At 41.8% G+C, this 16,848-nt stretch overlaps 1 protein-coding gene across 1 annotated transcript; it reads right to left on the minus strand.

Annotated features, from left to right (window-relative positions):
• Nucleotides 1-3,066: 3,066 nt before the first annotated feature.
• LOC149820049 (jasmonoyl--L-amino acid synthetase JAR4-like) lies at nt 3,067-16,124 on the minus strand. The gene is made up of 5 exons (XM_089983200.1): nt 15,889-16,124; nt 14,770-15,109; nt 14,552-14,653; nt 5,574-6,397; nt 3,067-3,865 (listed from the first exon to the last, which is right to left on the minus strand). Exons 2-5 carry the CDS (start codon nt 15,060-15,062, stop codon nt 3,324-3,326), a joined length of 1,761 nt encoding a protein of 586 aa, XP_089839326.1. The 5' UTR covers nt 15,063-15,109; nt 15,889-16,124; the 3' UTR covers nt 3,067-3,323.
• Nucleotides 16,125-16,848: the final 724 nt, after the last annotated feature.

Genomic DNA, 16,848 nt, shown 5'->3' on the forward strand with positions numbered 1-16,848 from the left:
TATGGTACCTGATTGCTTGGGACTATAATTTTTTGTTGTTTTTTTTAAATTCTGAAAATTTTCATAAACTTTTGAGGCTTCAAATACCAAATTTTTTATCCAAAATGCTTGATCCAAGTGTCAATTTCTAGTAAATCAATCATGCTGAACACATCTTTAATGTCACAAATTTGAAAAATAATGAACAATTCTTAGTGGGTAGGGTTGGTATACTTTTTATCCAGTAGGTTTTCATTTCTCTCACTTTCTCTCTGTATATAAGAACTCTTGCTTAAACCAAAATTTTCATCAGCTTTTTATTTTTTTCTTAAATCTGATTATGCAGATTTGATTTACATGCTTAGTTTTATAGGACCAACCTTTTGATCATTTAATTATCGTGTACAAACAAGATTTTTTAAGACTTAAAAACCAACTGATCAAAATTTCATAAATATTCAAGCATAAAAACTTCATGCTTTTTCATTGAAAAAACAAGATCCAACAATATATATATATATATATATATATATATATATATATATATATATATATATATATATATATATATATATATATATATATATATATATATATATATATATATATATATATATATATATATATATATATATATATGTGTGTGTGTGTGTGTGTGTGTGTGTGTAATGCGCTCAGTCTGTCCTGTTTTCTTGTTTTGCCCCGTTAGGTCCCTTCAAAAATCATAATTTTTGGTATTTTTTCTCACATCTAACTGCATGGATGTCACCTATAGGTTTTCTTTAGTGGAAACCGGATTTTGAATCACTGAAATCTGACTTGTATACAGGTTTTTCGGAGATCCAAAATCAATGGCTATGATGACATCAAATTTTTGTCTCATAAAAATACATTTTTTTCATAGAAAAACATGATCCAAGAGTCGATTCTCACTAAATTGAGCATGCTAAACACATCTAACGGTTCAGATCTTTCATAAAACACTTCAAAGTATTGGGCCTAGCAGAACACAAAAAGACAACCTAATAGTTCAGTTCTCTCTCTCTCTCTCAGAGAGAGAGAGAGAGAGAGAGAGAGAGAGAGAGAGAGAGAGAGAGAGAGAGAGCACCCGTTGGGTAATCATAGTTTCCATGATTTAAGTCACTCATTGGTAGGGCTGGTAAACAAGCTGAACGAGCTCGGCTCGTTTACCATTTAAGTAAGCTCGGTTTGTGTTCATAATTAGACGAGCTCGAGTCAGATGAGACTAGCCATGAGCTGGCTCATGTAAAAAAATATATCAAACTTACTGTTGCCAACAATGAGATTTGAAGCTTAACTGGGTCTCCGCTTATCTGGTAGGAGCAGCTAGTGCACGTCACCTTGTGTTGTATGCCAAACTACTCTATCCAACTGTATAAAACCAGTTTTGTGTAAAATATTGCACCTAATTTTTAGATCATACATTCTTGCGAGCTTACACGAGTTGAACCCAGCCGAGCACCTCTTATTCATGCTTGGCTCATTTTTTGGTTAATGAGCTGCTCGTAGCTCAGCTCATCTGCTACACGAACTGAACACGAATGAGTTCATGGCGAGCCGAACCACGAGCAGGTCGGCTTGTTTCCCAGCCCTACTCGTTGTTGAGACTCTTTGAAATCATAGTTTCAGGTGTTTTGTCCTCAATATGGATTGATATATGTATTGGTCATTACTTATTTAGTAAAAACAGATGTTTTGAATTGAACTGATTTAATGTAAAAAATTAAATGTTTTACAAAATTTTAGTGAGCCTTTGATTTCTCTCTCTAAAAAGACATTTGAGCAAGAAAAAATAGCTAAATATATGTTTTCCGATACTGACAACATTGCCTGGGAGAGCTAGGGTGGTATTACCAATGTTTTAGAGGGTGGTTCTGACTACCTGCATGATTTAGATGCCGTCCATCTAGAGGATTAACGGACTTAAAATAATTTAACCAGAATATTTTTTTCTTTATATTGTGTGATAATATTTATTTTACTATTGTAGTTTTCTGCATTTTATTTTCTAGATATTTTGTTGAAAATTTTCAACTTTTGGATTCTTATGAATTTTTAGGAAAATAAAACAATTTTAAATAAACCTATTCAAAATTATTCTATTTGATTTGACAAAAGGTTGGATCAAGACGTACGCCCCATGCCTTGAATCCTTATGTTCTTGTTGAATCTAGGGGTGGCAATCGGGTCGGGTTGGCGGGGTGGGTCAGCATACCTCAACATGAACCCGACCCATTTATTAAACGGGTCGGGTCGAGTAAACGGGTTGGTAGGTCGGGTTCCGGTAAACAGGTTGACTCGCCCGCCTAACCCGTTTGTTAAACGGGTCAGCTGGGTTGGCGGATTGGCATACCCTTAACACGAACCCGACCCGTTTAATAAACGGGTTAGGCGGGTCAACCCGTTTATGACACAAACCCGTTTAAGCCAAACCCGAACCCGGCTAAAAAGTGGGTTGGAGGGTTCCGTCAGATTTTGCCACCCCTAGTTGAATCCTTATGTTCATGAGGAACCCTAAGGGTGCATTTGTATGTCACGTAAAGTGGGCTATTTTTTGCGAAAACACATCGATAGGCATGCATTTTTCACAAGGACTGCAGTGACAACACAAACTGCGGAATCTACCATTTTCGCAAAAAAACCTGGACGGTCGTGCAAAAATACATGCTGGACATGGGTTTTCAGCAAAAATGGTTCCCATGAGGAGTGTCTGATCCAATTTTAGCGGCAAACATTTACATGGAAAGGGGTGCCGTGAGATGCAAACACCCCCTAAGAGAAGTCCTCTTTCTGGCAGTCGCACATTAAACATCGACCCAATGACCAAAACAAGTAGGATCAGGTGCTACGTGACTGAACACTTTTAGCGTGTTGCTGCACTTGATCATCCATCATCTTTGGCTTGGGTCCCACAGCTGACGGACTGTATTCCAAAGATAGTGGGTGTGATGACTGATGAGGTGAAGTGGCACGTTAAAAGTGTGCAATCACATTGCACCTGATCTTCCCTCGCAAAAAAAAAAAAAAAAAAAAAAGGAAAAGAAAAAGAAAGAAAAAAAAAGGAGATGATCTCACCACCATCACTCTTATTCCATAAGCTTACATATGAGGGATAAATTTTAGCCATATTTGTGATTGGTAGAAAGTGATAGCAACACAAACACTAGTGGGAAAGCCGATTCACTCGAAATGATTAGAACAGGAAGCATCAATACTAAGAATTCGTCGAAGAGATGAAGCTAATCAGAAGCATGCATAGATCCTAGGAAAGCTGAGAGGAGATTATGGGATAAAAGGAAAGGTCATCTGTTGGAGTATGGTTTTCAGCCAAATGCAGTGCTGAAATAGCTCTTGATCACATTGCTTTCCAGGATCTCCAAGACCGACTGGTTGAATGCACCAATGCATCGGGGCATCTTGAACTGGCTAACGGCCGAGCCGAGGTTTAGGTAATGGTCGAGAATCCGGTGGAACGTCCCCTTCTGGAGGATCTTGAGCTCCAAGGCTCCGATCGCATTCACCTTCCTTGAGCTAATGTAACCGGCATCCTTGAAAGACCGATCCATGCAACAGCAGCAGTCCTGGAGGGTGGACTCACTCGCTTCTTCATTGAGCTCCCAGAAAACAACATAGTGGCCTGGATCACTTGACATATCAACAAAGCTGGTGAAGTCCACCAGTTCAACCTTGTCGTTAGCCAGCAACTCTGCAGATTTCTCCACTGCCAATTGCAGGTCTTTCTCCGTGTTCTTGTCAATGTTTACAGTTAAAAGAAGACTCCTCCGGCATACAAATTGCAGCTGTGGAATGGAGTTGTAAAACCCCGTTATCTTCACGACATCCCCCAGCCTGTATCTGTATAAACCTGCTTTCAATCATACAATAAGTTTTAGGGAATAAGAATTTGAATAAACATAGATTATATGTTCCGAAAATAGACCGGCAATTATCATCTTTTTTTTTCAGTGTCACAAATCCCCAGATTTACTAGTTTTTACAACATATACAGAAATATCTCCCCCTTTTCAGCAAAGTTTTTGAGAGGGATTGATATAGTTAGCATATATAAATCAAGATTGTACCAATCCCGAGTGGGTAAATCACTACCATGAGATAAATGAGGTCACTAGAGTTCTATAATAGCAGAAAGTTCAGTGTAGAAGCTCAAGGGGAGTAAGAACTCCGGGGATGGTTTACTTATAAGAGAGTCTGGGTTCTAATGACAAAAATTACCTTCCATTCAAGGAGGGGCTAAATTGTAGTTCCACTCCACATTGAGAGAGATTTCCATCCAGTTCAATGAATGCAACCTAATGCAGCATGGTACTCGGAATTTGTGTGTGTGTGTTACTGTTGATGGGAAGTAGGATTAGGATTGACAAGGATGGATGATGCTCTGATCCACATCAAATACACTATAACCTAGTAAAAAATAAATCGTTGACACGTGACATGATCCCATTAACTAAAGACAAAAATAATAATTAAGAAATCAAAGATCACAGATGATGATAATGATAAAGAAGATGGACCATCACCAGCTTAAATAGTTAAATATGACCGTGGGCTCTACACAGCTCTAGCTTAAACTAATTCCAACTTTGGGCACTTGCTTCTTGGTAATATGTGCAGCTTTCTACTAATTATTTTCCGTACACTTAGATTTTTTAATGCCCCCAATTAGCAACAAATGCTACTAGATGACGACAACTCCACTAACAATATGCATCTGTGCCACTATTTTGAAAGGGAATTTCTCGGGAATGCTGTTGTAATCTACGCAACCCCCAACCCCCCCTTCTCTCTCATATTATTAACAAGATGGTCGGTCAAAAAGAATTCTAGTTTGCCTCATACCAAACCATCTGTTCGTCGGTTTAAATGGTACAAGTAATAAATAAAATTCTGAAGCTTTTATATCAAATTACCATTGAAACAATATGCACCCACACGCACAAAAAGGAAAGTTTCAGATACAAGACTTCACTGGAAGTGGGTGGAGCAATCACAGTAATGGTGGATCGGCTGCTCGGTTTGTGAGACCCTTCTATCCCACTAAGGCATGCTAAAGGCACCAACAAAATGAATCCAAAACCAATAGTGGAACTAAGGGAAAATCAGTACATAAGAACTGTGAGTTGGGAGTCACAATTTGGTGTGGTCCATATTCAGAACAAAGAAATGGATCGACTTAGACAATGAGATAGACATTGAGGCTTCCACTTGAGCAAATAATAAGGCACACAATGAGTTTATAGAGAAGAAACTAATAAGGAACCATAAAATCTCCAACAGAAATCTAGATATCACCCAATCATAATAAAGCAAGCATGCCTAACCCCACTTAAAGTTTAAAACAACTTTTAGGTGACCAACCCAAAGGAGCAATGGCGAGTATGACTCCTACTTGACAGCATGGAACAAATGACAATAATTAAATTTATGTTAATGTTCACAGATAAGATAAGAGGCAACTCATGATCCAAGAACAAGGTTTAATATAGCAAACAGTAATAGGAAAGCTTTTGCTTCAGAAATAAGTGTAATAAAAGCATCAGAAATGGGCGTGTTACCTGCAACATTGGTAAAAACAACTTCATACTCTTCCCCAACCTTCACGTCGGTCAAACCAACTGGCTTAAATTCATTATATACAGTCAAGGCTGCTGTTCTGTCGGAATCTTGACTCTCCAATTCCTTTTTCAAAGGAATAAATTCAAAATAACCAATATCAGGAAGCACAGTGAACACTGCTTCTTCAGGGGGTGCTCGTGGATTGATGTTAGCACCAATCCACCCTTCGGACGAACCATAATCAGAACTTAATAAAGGTAAATCACCAGCATAATGCCTCAATTTCTTCAGATAGGGTTCCATTGAACCAGTCATGATACCATAGATATACTTAGCATTGGGCCAGAGCTGTGGAATCACTCCATACCAGTTGTTCAAACTGCTGCATCTGCTGTGAATGGCGGATGCCCATTCAGGGTTAGGCTTCAGAATTTTGGAAATAGCCATCCTCATGGACGGAATGGTGATTCTACTGCTGAGAACCCCTTCTTTTATGTTCTCACAGAGTTCTTCCCAGACTTGCTCAAATGTCCGGAAAGCATGTAAAATACTGTGTGCAAATGTGGCAAATACGAACTGAACTTCATTTGAATGGATAAGCCCACATAAGAGGTGGCAGTACAAGGACTGATGGTAGTCGGATCCAAAAATGACTTCATCTGGGCTACAACTCTGGGACTGTATGTCTTTCATCGTCACCTTGTACCGCTCACAGCGATACACATTCGTCGTAGCGGTACCTGCCATCAGACCCCCCTCCGTTTTGAACTGCTTGCTGCTGTAGATAAACTGCAAGGCTCTTCCATTCTTGATGGGGAACTCCCTGTAAATTTTAGGGTTTCATCAAATGTATCAGATAATAAAAGAAAGAACAAGTAGGGATGTGCAATTCACTAACTGGAACTTTGGACAGAATAAAAAACCAGTTACCATAGAAAGTCATGTACATCAAAATTCCACTAAAATTTGCTGGATGGTCCAGCAGAAAAAGAGCATATCTACAAACACTCATGTTACAGAGATTACAAGAAGGCTCTATTACGAAGTCAAATTCTGTCAAAACCAAACAGTGCATAACCGTAAAGAGGACCACAAATTTATAAGCAGTATATCATGATTGTGGCAGCATATTTCAAATCCTATTAGTGAAGGAATATGCATGCACCAGGGTTGCATCTAGATTGGACAAGGGATAGCCACAGTCCCATCCATGTTGGGAGATTGGAGGTTTTCCGGCGAGACCACAGATCGACCTCCCTGTATGGCGGTGGCCCTGCAAAAAACAGAACAGAAAAACAAAAAATAGACAGCGTACCTGATGCTGCCATTTACGGAGGTTGGAGGTCGCCGGAGTTGGTCGCCGGAATTTCTGCTCAGCCGGACTGCAGCCCTTCACGAGCCCAGGCTACCAGATGCAGTCGGTGAGTAGACCTTCGATCTCCTTCTCCACACACAGGGTCGCTCATGATACCCTGGTACTTATATGCATAAGGTGGGAACGGTTACGCACCGTTCCCCTTTATCTCATGCTGATTTATCGGCAGGATCACCCCTCAATGGGGATGTATCCACATTGTGGATAACCACCACGTTAATCGTGGTGGTTAATCCAACATTCTCCCACTTGATCCGGCGATAAATCTTTTTAACCAGAAAACCTTATGGAAATAACTTGATGAATAAAATGGCCTTTATATTCTATTCTAAAGGTCCTTAGTTGAATCTCTAATCCTTATGAGATTAACAACAACCATAATGAGAATCAAAAGACTGAAAGTGATCACTTTATTTATATGCATATGTCAAAAAGAGTTTAACAATCCCATCCTCATTACATGTTCGGAATATAATCCCGGTGCTAGCCCTTTAGTAAGAGGATCAACGATCATCTCTTTGGTACCAATATTGATAATATGCACTAAATGATTCTCCGTCCTTTCTTTAACAACAAAATACTTCAATTCCATATGCTTGCATGACGTAGTACTTTTGTTGTTGTTTGAAAAGGACACCGCAACTTCATTATCACAGTAGACCTTCAGTGGCTTCCCAATGGAATTGACCACCATTAACTGTGATATGAAGTTCTTTAACCATATAGCCTGTGAAGTAGTCTCGTATAATGCAATGAATTCTGCCTCCATGGTGTGAGCAGCAGTGGTCGTCTGCTTTCCACTCCTCCAAGAGATCGCTCCCCCAGCAAGTAAGAAGACGTACCCAGTAGTAGACTTTCTACTATCAAGGCATACTCCTAAATCCGCATCTGAGTAGCCAATGACCTCGAGATGATCATCTTTATGATACGTTAACATATAGTCTTTTGTCCCTTGCAAGTACCGCAAGACTTTCTTGGCAGCCTTCTAATGGGGTAAACCTGGATTAGACTGAAATCTGCCAAGTACCCCTACTGCAAAAGAAATATCTGGTCGAGAACATGTCTGCGCGTACTGCAAGCTGCCAACAACTGATGCATATGGATAAGCACTCATCTGTGCTTTGTCAATATCGTTCTGTGGACAATCCTTTAGGCTCAGCTTGTCACCTTTTGATATGGGTGTAGAAGTAGGAGAACAATTCTCCATCCCATATCGCTTTAACACCTTTTCTATATAGGATCTTTGGGAGAGGCCTAAAAAACCCTTTTGCTCGGTCTCGACGAATCTCAATGCCAAGAACATAAGCAGCCTCACCCATATCTTTCATATCAAAATGTGATGCAAGAAACTGTTTTGTCTCTGAAAGCAACTTTATATCGTTGGTTTCAAGTAAGATATCATCCACATACAACATCAATATAATGAACTTACTCCCACTTTCCTTAAGGTATATACATTGATCAATAATGTTTTCTGTAAACCCGAAAGTCATAATGACTTGGGAAAATTTAATATACCACTGTCGGGAGGCCTGTTTAAGTCCATATATTGATTTGTTAAGCTTACAAACCAAACGATCATTTTCAGAGAAACCAAGAGGTTGTTCCATGTATACCTCTTCATTCAGATCCCCGTTGAGGAACACTGTTTTCACATCCATCTAATGTAGCTCTAAGTCATAATGAGCTACGACGGTCAGAATAATCCTTATTGACTCCTTAGTTGAGACAGGAGAGAATGCCTCATTATAGTCAATGCCCTCCATCTGGGTGAATCCTTTAGCAACCAATCTTGCTTTATGTCTCTCTATGTTACCTTTGGAGTCTTTCTTGGTCTTAAAGACCCATTTACATCCTACAGGCTTTACTCCTTTAGGTAACGTGACAAGATCCCACACTTATTTTTAGCCATAGAGTCTAACTCTTCTTTCATGGCTTCAATCCAGTGCAAAGATTATTTGCTTTCAACAGCTTCCATAAAATTCAACGGGTCATCATCCATATCTATGAAATCACCAGGCTCCTGAAGGTACACCACATAATCAGGATGTATGGCAGATCTCCTAATCCTTGTGGATCTCCAAACAGGTCGTTCCTCAGGCTCAGGTGGAACCTGATCATCATGTTCGTGCTCTTCTGCATTGTCCACAATAGGTTCACTTTGGATTTGTGCATTAACAATCGAATGATCAACCACACCATCATTAGGAATAACAATGTGGTATCTTTCGATGTTTTCCTTAACAGGTGATGAAACTTGATCCTGTATTTCCTCAAAACCAATGCTTTGAAGTGCACGCAATCCTACTGAACCATCTTCTAGGAATTTAGCCTTATCCGTTTCAACAATCCGTGGTGAGTGAGATGGGCAATAAAACCTGTACCCTTTTGATCTTTCTGGATAACCAATTAAATATCCACTGGTTGTTCTTGGATCGAAGGCTTTAATGTGGGGGTTATACAGTTTAGCCTCTGCAGGACATCCCCATATGTGCATATAAGACAGTGATGGTTTCCTACCTGTCCACAGCTCGTAAGGAGTTTTAGGCACAGATTTCGTAAGAACCTTATTCAAAATATGCACAGCAGTCCTTAAGGCTTCACCCCACAACTTTATGAGAAGTGTTGAATAATTCAACATAGCCCTGACCATTTCTTTAAGCGTACGATTTCTCCTTTCAGCTACACCATTCTGATAGGCACTACCAGGCATGGTATATTGAGGCACTATGCCTTCCTCTTTAAGAAATCGTGCTAATGGTCTTTCCCTTTGCCCAATCTCAGTAAACCTACCATAATATTCGTCACCTCTATCAAACCTGACTATTTTAATAACCTTATCGGTTTGTTTCTCTACTTCTTTTTTAAATTCCTTAAACATCTGAAAAACATCAGATTTTTCGAAAATCAAGTAGAGATACATATACCGAGAATAGTCATCAATAAAGGTGACGAAATATTTTTCGCCTGTGTAACAGGGGGAAAACGGTCCACATACATCCGTATGGACTATTTCTAATATCTCACTACTGCGTTTGGCACCTTCTTTATATGTGTTTGTATGCTTAACCTTTATGCAATCAACACATGAGTCATTGTCAGTAAAATCTAGAGATTGCAAGATCCCTTCATTTACCAGTCTCTTTATTCTATTTTCAGAGATATGACCCAACCTTCGATGCCAAAGCATGTAAGATTTATCATTCATCATGCTACGTTTATTTCCAACTAATGCGTATTCAGAAGTCAAAGACTCCTGAGTTTGGATCTTCACATTCAATCTATATAAACCATCATAAACAGATGCAGAACCAATTTCAATTGAATTTCTGAATATGAACAATTTGGAATTTTCAAACTTAAAACAATATCCAAATTTATCCAACTTTGAAATTGAAATTAAGTTTCTACTATACGATGAAATATAAAAGACATCATGAAGATCTAAAACTACGCCCGTATCCAGAGTAATCATGCAGGTTCCAACACCATTCACATGTGAACGCATCTTGTTTCCCGAATAGATGCTTTTCTCATGCATTGTTGGTTCCCTTTTGCTCAAGAACAGTTGTAGACAGTTGGAAATATGAACAGTAGCACCAGAATCAATCCACCAGCTATTTTCAGGAATTTGTAATAAATTACATTCATGAAAAACAAATGACAAATTACCTCTCTTTTCCAACCACTTCTTGTACTTTATGCAATCTGCCTTTATGTGTCCCTTCTTCTTGCAAAAGAAGCACTTTATGGGAGCAGAGTTGGATTGCTTATCTTGGGATGACTTATCCCCAGTTGGCTTCTTCCTAGCATTTCTCTTAAATGCATTCTTCCTTGGTCCTACTTTGGACGTATGAGAAGCCATATGTGCACTCTGCACCTTCTCACCTTTCATCCTCTCTTCTTTTTCAACACACTTGGACATGAGTTCATTAAATGTCCATTCATCATTATGTGTGTTGTACGAGATTTTGAAAGGTCCGTATTCCAAAGGTAAGGACGTTAGAACTAAATGCACTAGGAAAGAATCAGAGATGGTGAGCTTCATGTCATTCAGCTGAGACGCTATGTTTCTCATCTCCAAAATGTGCTGGCGAATGTTTCCCCCTCCAGTATATTTCATAGATATCAGTTTTGACATCAGGGTACTGGCTCTGGCCTTGTTTGAACTCACAAACTGTGCCTCAATGGCATTCATGAATTCCCTCACTGTTCTGCATTGTGGGATAGCACTCCGAATGTTCTTAGCTACTTTAGATTGCAAAAGCAACAAGCTAAGTCTATTCGAGCGCTCCCACTTCTCAAAAGCAATCTTTTGATCGACAGTACTCTGATCAGTGAGGGCAGCGGGTTCATCTATCCTTAGGGCCAGATCTAGATCCATATACCCTAATGCAAATAAAACAGTTTCTTTCCAATCTCTAAAATTGGATCCATCTAAAAAAGGTATAGAGCTAGAGCCATCTAAAATCACAGAACTAGAAACTGCATGACAAAAGACACGCATCAGGAAACATTCATACGAGACTAAAACTTTAGTGGAAAAAGCAAAATAATAAAGGCCCTTGATATGCTTCTTTTTAGGCGAGTGAAGGGAGTCATCGGAGTCCTACTTTGGTAAGAGCTCCGACACGCGAAACCACTTCGCCTACCGACCATATTCGGTAAAACTAAGGTTCTTGTGAAGATAGACCATCAACACAAGGTATCTTTGGATACACATGTGTGATGTATCTCGACACATTTACCTTATTCTACCCTACTTAAATTCCAAACACGATAAAACTACCTTTGGGTCGTCTATCGTTTCATAAATATAAGTACAATGTGCATATCGGCTTAGGAACTGTATGATAGTATAAAATTCATTTATGACTCACGTGTATTCAGTCACTTTGGTGACATGAAAACACTGATTCATTTAACTATCCTTAATGGTAATATACAAAATTATATCTTAAAATGGTCCGTAAACCGAATGGACCAGACATATGACTCTCGAAATGGTTCTAAAACTAAATGAACCTGTCATATGTTCCACGAACCGGTCTTAAAGCACTCTGAACTGGTCTGAAACAGTCCCGAACCGGTCATCCAAAGGTCTGAACCGGTTCTGAACCTTATGAACCGGGTCAAATATGAACAAAAGTTCATTAAAACCCTATAACCGTATGCCAAAACCCTTGTATTTTCTTATATTTAAGAAAACAGGGTCTTAGCATCTCGGAACCGGTGAGAAACTGGAAGGAACCAGCCAAAAACGGCTCTGAACCGGTCCCGGAAGGGGACTGAGTCAGTCCCTGATCCGGTTCAGGCCAAATAGTGCCTGGACCCCCCTGGATCCGGGTCAGACCCGACTGCTAACTGGATCCGGGTCAGACCTGGGGTTATCCGGATCCGGGTCGGACCCGGTACAGTCCTGATCCGGGTCAGACCCGACTGCTAACTGGATCCGGGTCAGACCCGGGGTTATCCGGATCTGGGTCGGACCCGGTACAGTCCTGATCTGGGTCGGACCCGGTTGCAACTGGATCCGGGTCGGACCCGGTACTGACCGGATCCGGGTCAGACCCGACACTGACCGGATCCGGGTCGGACCCGACACTGACCGGATCCGGGCCGGACCCAGTATTACTGGATCCGGGTCGGACCCGGTTATAACCGAATCCGGGTCGGACCCGGTTATAACCGAATCCGGGTCAGACCCGGTACAAACCGGATCTGGGTCTAACCGGACTCAGATTGGATCCGGGCCGAAACCGGTAATAACCGGATCTGGGTCAGACCCGGTAACCGCTGGATCCGAGTCTGACCCGGGGTTTACCTTATCCGGGTCGGACCCGAGCGGGTCTCCACCCGAATCCTTGATCCGATCCGAATCACCTTATGGATCAGATTCGGGTGGGCGGGTCCGGTTCAGAAAATGAACCCGACCCAAAAAAAAAACAAAATGATAAGGGTCGAATTAGGGTTTTCTGAACCCTATTTCGCCCTTTTTCAAAATTTGCAGGGTGTTACCGCCGCATGCCGGCAACCAACGCCGGCACCTGCCGGCAATCAACGCCGGCACCTGCCGGCAATCAACGCCTGCTCCTGTCGGCGACCAAAAGCCGTCGTCCGCCAACGCCGCCATCTGATGGAGCCCCAACTCCGGCGAAAGCATCCATCCACCGGCCAAAACCGTTGCCGCAGAAGATTTCTGAAATCCGGCGACTTAATAGGTCGCCGGCGACGGTCCCAGCCGAGCTTTAACTGGCGGATGTGGAGTGAAGCGCCGGCGGGGTCCTCGCCGATAGGAAACCCCCAAAAATAGAGGTAAGTATTTTTTTTTTAATCTGTCGCCCAACGGCGACAGTCGCCGGTGCCGGCGACAGGCGCCGGTGACCAGCAGCAGGGTCACCCCACAGTGACCTGCGTTGCTGATCAAACCGGAGCACACCCCGCAGCCGAAGCGGGGTGTGGGCCCATAACCCAATGTTGGGAGATTGGAGGTTTTCCGGCGAGACCACAGATCGACCTCCCTGTATGGTGGTGGCCCTGCAAAAAACAGAACAGAAAAACAAAAAATAGACAGCGTACCTGATGCTGCCATTTACGGAGGTTGGAGGTCGCCGGAATTTCTGCTCAGTCGGACTGCAGCCCTTCACGAGCCCAGGCTACCAGATGCAGTCGGTGAGTAGACCTTCGATCTCCTTCTCCACACACAAGGTCGCTCATGATACCCTGTACTTATATGCATAAGGTGGGAACGGTTACGCACCGTTCCCCTTTATCTCATGCTGATTTATCGGCAGGATCACCCCTCAATGGGGATGTATCCACATTGTGGATAACCACCACGTTAATCGTGGTGCTTAATCCAACAATCCAATCAAATGATACTTGATCGAAACTTTCACTATAGCTATTGCAGGAAAGTATGCACATTTTGTGTAACACATCCTCTCCCTGTTGGACATTCGCGAGGTAGGAAGTGGATTTTGTCTGTTCATCAACAGCTTCAAAGAATCTAAACTGTAAGACAAAAATGAAGAGTAGAGAAATGCTACTAAAAGTTGTCAAAATAGGCAATCACACTCTAGGGAGTCCCATAGCCAACACATAAAACAGAGAAACTGTTAAAATTACTAAATGTCTGTCTCACATCCTGCCAAAGGAGGTAATCTCACTCGGGGGGTGTCCAGTACCAAACACATAAATCAGTGAAACTATGCTTAAATCACCGAAAGTTTGTCTCAATCTCAAATATGAGAACTCATTTTCTAACATGCTCTTGAAGGGAAAATATGAGGGACTACGACTTTGGGAATAAGCAACACATATTGGTGAACACAGTTATTACAGGCAAGTGATAATTTTTTGAGAGGAGAAGAAAGGCTATCATACAAATCAGTAACTCTAATACACAAAAGAGAACACATGAAAAAACATTCATGTAAGATTAGGATTGGGATTCAAGCGGGCATGTGTGAATTATGAAGAACAAGCAAAAACAACCATTTCGGTAGCATAACAGCAGCAAGAAGCAAATAAAAGAAACTAGTCCCGCTCCGAAAAAAACTAGATAATTTGATGCAAGGCAGCTATTCAAGATAAACTCGCCTGTTTCTGTAAGCAAATGAGGTGCGGTATATCTGCATGGTGGTATCCAGCAGCTCCTCATTGAACGGCACAAACTTGGGCTTCCCCTGCGTCGTCCCAGAACTGCAACAAAGCGGCGAAAACACGTGAAAAGCTTGAGAACCAAAACTAAATAAATCAAAATCTGATGAAAATCACATCATCTAACAGAGGGGGGGCGGCGGCGTCGAGAAAGGCACCTCAACGATATGGTGGTGATCGGCTTCCCGGTAAGAGCAGAGAGGTTCTCCCCATTGACGATCCTCCTAATATACGGCTCCAAATCCATATGGGTCACCAGAGGAACACACGCTCTGTAGCTCTCCGGATCAGTCCTTCCTTCCAAACCCCATTTCTGCAGGTACTCCGCTTCACCGTTTTCTTCAAGAATCTTCCGTAGAGTGTCTTCCTGAACCCTCCGGGCATCTCGAGACTTCGCTTCGAAGTCTTCGATCACTCTCTCCTGATCGAATTCCCCGATCTTCTCCAACATCGGTCCAAATTACACCTCTCAGAAAGGAAAGTGTCACAGCAGCAGATCTATAAAACAGCCCACCAAGCCAAAAATATCAGAGGGTACACAAAGAAATCCGCACAAAGAGTACCATGCTTTCCCCTTCAAAAGGGCCGGGACTCGGGACTCGGGACCACCACACAGCAATAATATGCTCAAAAGACACACAAGTTCCTCTGGTCTTTTACATTCCCAACCCGATTAAATAAAAAACCAAAGCAAATACAAAACATTCCTTCATTCACCGAGTCCAGTAAAACCCACTTTTTGAGCTTAAAAACACACACTACAGGTTAAGCCCTCAAGCAAAACCACTGAAACCAAACGTTTAGAAAACCGACAAGTCAATAAACAAACAAAAAAAAAAAAGCACGATTTTCTTATTGGGTATTGAATAAGGAGGCCTTCTGAACCAAGACAAGAAAGAAAAACAAAAAAAAGTACACGAATTCGATACGAAATTCCACAGTGAAGACGGTAAAAAAGAAGAGAATTTTCGAGTTCTCTTCTCGACCGCGGAAGCCGCCGGACCCCGACTTCTGCAGGTCGTCACAAAATTCGTCTTCAAGTCATCAGAATTCTCACACACTAAACGTCCGGACAGAGAAAATTCTTTAAGTGAATAGGAAAAGAGAGAGAGAGAGCACCTAACAAAACAAAGAGAAAAAACAACCAGCTTTTGCATATCACTCTGTGAGTGCGGTTTTATGTGCTTTCATTGTAGTGGTCACGTAACCAAGTTGGGAAAAGAGGATGGACAAGACTTTATAAAGCAGCGGGAGTGGACAGAAAGAAGTGGGAGTACCTGTTGCTGCTCTCCAACTCACTTACGGACCCTAAAAAGGCTTAGACCAGAAACCAGAAAAAAAGTGGCAGGTGGTGCCGACTGCTTTGAAGCTCTGAGAGGTTACAAGGAAAAGACGCGAATTCACGGTCACCTCCCTGCACCATGAACCAGGAACGGCCGTGGCCTAATTTCAACGAAAGAAAAAGCAAAGCGAAACTCAGAGAGAGAGACGTTGGTCGTTTCGATGGTTTGGGAAGGGGTGAGCGCGAACGTTTGTGTTTATACCAGCCGATTGCTCATTAAATGACGAAAGTACTCTCGATCAAGTTGGGAAAAGTCTTTAACGTGGTGGACGACTGGACGACGAGTGCGGGTCGACAGTATGCTGATTGCGACCGGTTGGGGAGTCGATCACTCTTTTCTCTCTCTCTCTCTTGATTTTTGAATAATTAATGAAAAAGACCACGGGGCCTCCGGAAGGTAAAACCCATCTAGTCTGCGCAAAGACCTAGCCGCGCTGGCTCAGCCTGCTGTAGTTACGGTTGCTGTTCTGTCAGCGTTAAAACTCTGAGTCGTTCACAAGGGTGATGCCCATGGGATTTGAACTTAGACTGCTCGTTCAACGGTCTAGGCCCTATCCCACTACCCCCAAACCCTTGGGTCTGTCTGGTCTGCTTATTGAGGATTAGACCCAACTTCAAATTTTGAGGGATTAGACTAGTGGGTTTTAAAGTTGTGCCATCCTGTCAACTTGGTGACATTAACAAGTAGCCATTACTGATTACCATACCAACAAGCCCTTTTTGTCTCTGTCACTCTCGTTTTAGTAAAGGACTTAAAAAGATTTGGGTCCACTATTGAAAAGTATACATTTCTTTGAAAGCAAGCTGGGTTAAGCATAAGCCTGAGCCTTCAGCTTGGCACATGCCCCCACTTACCGCATTGGATACCACCTAGGTATAAAAATACACACACACA

This window comes from Nuphar pumila, chromosome 12 (genome assembly GCF_984573655.1).
Source record: "Nuphar pumila chromosome 12, dmNupPumi1.hap1.1, whole genome shotgun sequence".
Lineage (NCBI taxonomy): Eukaryota > Viridiplantae > Streptophyta > Magnoliopsida > Nymphaeales > Nymphaeaceae > Nuphar > Nuphar pumila.